The 3,563-nt window shown below is 70.3% G+C and overlaps 1 protein-coding gene across 1 annotated transcript in view; it reads right to left on the bottom strand.

The window, feature by feature from the left end:
* The window catches only part of POLA1 (DNA polymerase alpha subunit 1), a gene marked incomplete at both ends in the record, with an annotated part of 4,372 nt that extends 1,046 nt beyond the window's left edge, over window positions 1-3,326 (bottom strand). Inside the window, 5 exons of the mRNA XM_005779848.1 lie at window positions 174-351; window positions 446-1,698; window positions 1,769-2,640; window positions 2,715-3,085; window positions 3,157-3,326. Coding sequence (XP_005779905.1) covers window positions 174-351; window positions 446-1,698; window positions 1,769-2,640; window positions 2,715-3,085; window positions 3,157-3,326 — 2,844 coding nt within the window. The remainder of the gene's footprint in view (window positions 1-173; window positions 352-445; window positions 1,699-1,768; window positions 2,641-2,714; window positions 3,086-3,156) is intronic.
* Between the last annotated feature and the right edge of the window lie 237 nt (window positions 3,327-3,563).

Here is a 3,563-nt window from a genome sequence, read left to right as displayed (position 1 = left end):
GGGTGTAGAGATGCGAGGGTCGCCCCCCCTTACGCAACAAGGGGAGTGGGAGTGGAGGAAATACTCTTCCCCTAACAGTGCCATAGGCACGTAGGGGCCCGGGAACGAGTGGTCGCCGGTGGTTGAGCGGTAGGCGGGGGCAAGCACGGGTGGAGGGTGGGGGCGGCGGCGGCCTGCTCCGACGTGATGCCGTCGATCGGCTCGCAGAGCCGCCAGATGGGCGGGTGCAGCTGCTGCGCCATGTACCACGCCACATCGACCTGCAGGAAGCCCTCCGCCTTGAGCACCGTCTTTGGGTGGTGCGCGCGCTCGGCGACGGACGACTTTGACTCGTCGGCGGTCACGACATACCTGGCCGCCGCCGGAGGCGTGTGAGAGAGCTGGGACAGCGTCACACGGCAGGCGGGTCCGGTGGGTGGGTGGGTGCGGGTGCGGGGTTGCGCACTCGATGACGGAGCCCGCCGGCACCGACTCGCCCTGCTCCATCATCGCCTTTGCCACGACAACGTGCGGCTGGTTCTTGCCGTCGGGGTAGTCTTTCGGCGCCTTGGTCAGCTGCTTGGTGATGACAAAGGCGTCGAGCGGCATCTCGTTCTTGCCAACCTTGTCGGCGACTTCGGAGAGGTAGGCGAGGATGGAGGAGACGACCTCCTCCTTGGGCTTGCCCGACAGGATGAAGTCGAGCACGGCGGAGCCCGCCTCGCGCGAGAGCGTGCACCAGTCGCGCCGGACCAGGTCGAGGCCCTTGGTCTCGCGCGTGACGCTCAGCTTGCCGGGCGCCTTCTCCTCGACGAGCAGCGCGGCGTACTTCTTCTTCTTGAGGAGCAGCATCGCCTGCATCAGCCCGTCCAGGTCGATCTCCATGCAGCGGTAGTGCTTGTTGATCTCGCGCTTGAGCGTCTCGGCCATCTTTCGCGCCTCGGGCAGCGAGTCGGTCGCCGAGTAGACCATGATCGAGTCGGTGTCGCCATAGATGACGTCCATGTTCGCGCCCTGCGCGATCTCGACGGCGTGCATCAGCGCGTCGCGCCCGCGCGAGGTGATGAGCTCGGCGAGCGCGCGCGCGTAGAAGCGCGAGCCCTCGAAGCCGAGGCAGCCGTACATCGAGTTGGCCATGATCTTGAGCGCCTTTTGCCGGATGTCGAGCTGCGCGCGGCGGCCGGCGTCCTGCTCCTTCTTGAGGAGCGCCTTCACCTCCCTCCGCCGCGCAACGAGCGTGCCGATGAGCCGCGGCAGCACGCCCTGCTCCACCGAGGCGGGCGGCGGCACGGCGAGCGGCATCACGCCGTCCGGGTCGGGCGTCGGCCGCGAGATGGTGGTGAAGCAGATGTTGTACTCCTGCACGATGGAGGGGTAGAGCGAGTTGAAGTCGAGCAGCAGCACGAACTTGTCGTAGAAGCCGCGCTTGGGCTCGAGCACGAGGCCGCCCGCGTAGGCGGGCTTCTTCCGCCCCGTCTGCCCCTCGCCGCGCCGGCCGCCGCCGTCGTCCTCGTCGTCGGGGTCGTTGCCCGCCTCGACCGCCTTGGCCTTGCGCTTGGCGGTGCGCACGGCGTACGACTCCTTGTCGGGCGCGAGGTACTTGAGGCGGTGGAACTCGTGCAGCAGCAGGTACTCGATCCGCTCCGCGCGCTTGCCCTGCAGCGACTTGGACCAGAGGTTCCCCGCGAGGCCGGTCAGCTGCTTGGTGAGCGGCAGCACCTGATGCACGCGCGCGGCGGTGAGGAGGCGCGGTTCGCGCGCACGGCTGCTCGCGCGCGGGCGGCCGCGCCTGCAGCCGGAACATGAGCTGGAGCGAGAGGAAGGCGTCGTTCTCGACGCAGCGGACGAGCTGGAGGAGCGTCCCCGTCTCGTCGAACGCGCCTGCGATGGCGGCCTGCTCGAGCTCGGGCTTGTTGGCGCTCAGCTGCGTGCGCGCGAGCTCCTTGAGGGAGTAGGAGCGCTGCGAGGGCAGCAGCTCGCGCGCAGAGACGAAGGTGTCGCACATCAGCCGGCCGGCCACGACGGACCACTCCGCCCAGTTGCCGCCCCCGCCGAACGATCCGCCCGACGACGAGAGGCGCGGCATGTTGCGCACGCGCATCCGGCCAATCTTGGACCAGTGCGCCACCTTGAAGGTGGAGAGGCGCGAGAGCAGGACCGAGATGTCGTGGCCGGCGATGTTGTGCCCCACGAGCACGTCCGGGTCGAGCTGGTGCAGCCGCGCGATCAGGAAGTTGAGCAACCCGCGCTCGTTACCCACCACCTCGAGCCGCACCTTGTCCTTTTGGATTGTGCGCGTCAGGTCCCACGGCCACGCCTTGTCGAGCTTGCGCACGACGGAGAAGGAGGAGAGGGCGGTCGGGTTGGAGGTCGCGCCGTCGGCGGCGACGCCGCGGTGCGAGATGACCGACGCGAGCGCGATCTCGGGCTGGTTCTTGGCGTTGAGGATGGTCTGCACGTGCAGCGCCGCCACGATGAGCGGCGGCGCCGGCGGCGGGTCGCGCCGCACGGTGATGCCCTTCTTGCCCTCGGGAAGCGCAACCTCGTACTTGGTCCACGAGGCGGAGGAGGTGGCCGCCGCCACGCCGCTCAGGGTGAGCCAGCACGGGCCGGCGATGCGGCGCTTGAGGAGCAGCAGCTCGAGGCACGAGGTGCGAGCGCCTACCCACAGCGGGCGCGGGGGCGCGTGGTGGTCGTGGAGGAGGGGGGGGTGTGCGGAGGGCGGCCCCTCGCGCCGAAGACGCGCGAGAAGGTCTCGCCGACTGCGTCCGCCGGCAGGGCCGGGTACTCGCCAGAGTAGACCAGCTTCAGGTAGGCAGACGTCGCCGGCACGCCCGGCTCCTCGAAGGCGTACTGCCGCTCGACGCGCTTGCACTTGAACTTTGCAATCTTGTGCTTGCGGCAGAGCGCCGACACCTCGTTGAAGACGTCGACGAAGGAGACGGGCGCGCCGTCGGCGTCCGTCTCGCGCGGGAGGACGTAGACGTTGCGCTCGCAGCCCTTAAGCTGCACGCAGCACGACGCGAACCCGCCGTCGCCGTCCGCCGCCTTGCCGATGAGGTAGAGGGAGCCGGGCGCGTGGAGCTCGTCCTCGTACGCGTCGAGCCTACGCGGGGACGCGTCGTGGACGTGACGCGGACGCGCCGCGGGAGAGGGGCGGCGCCAGCGGCGACGGGCCAGTAGAAGGAGAGCGTGCCGTCCTCCTCGCACCGCGGCAGGCTGCCCGTGCCCCCGCCGCTGGCAGGCGCGGACGACGCCGGCTCAGGTGTGCTCGCCGCCCCGTCGGCGGCAGAGTCGTCGACAACTTGGAACCAGTCGACGCCCGTGCTCACCTCCGCGGCGCGCATGAAGGGCACCGCCCGCGGCCCGTCCTCCGCCTCCCCGTCCGCCGCCCTGCCATCCGCCGCTGGCGACTCACCGCCCTGCGCCGCCTGGGCCGGAGGGGGGAGGGCGAGGGTGTGGGAGCGTGCGAGACGAGAGCGCCTCAAGAGGGGGGGGGGGGGGGGCTCGGGGGGGGGGGGTCCGGGGGGAGGGTTCGCCCCCCTCTCCCGGGGGGGGGGGGGCCTCTTTTTTTTTCCCGGTTT

The sequence above is a fragment of the Emiliania huxleyi genome, assembly GCF_000372725.1.
Source record: "Emiliania huxleyi CCMP1516 unplaced genomic scaffold EMIHUscaffold_225, whole genome shotgun sequence".
In the NCBI taxonomy this organism is placed as follows: Eukaryota; Haptophyta; order Isochrysidales; family Noelaerhabdaceae; genus Emiliania; species Emiliania huxleyi.
The sequence above is the reverse complement of the archived record's forward strand: the minus strand, read 5'-3'. Positions and strand labels throughout refer to the sequence as shown.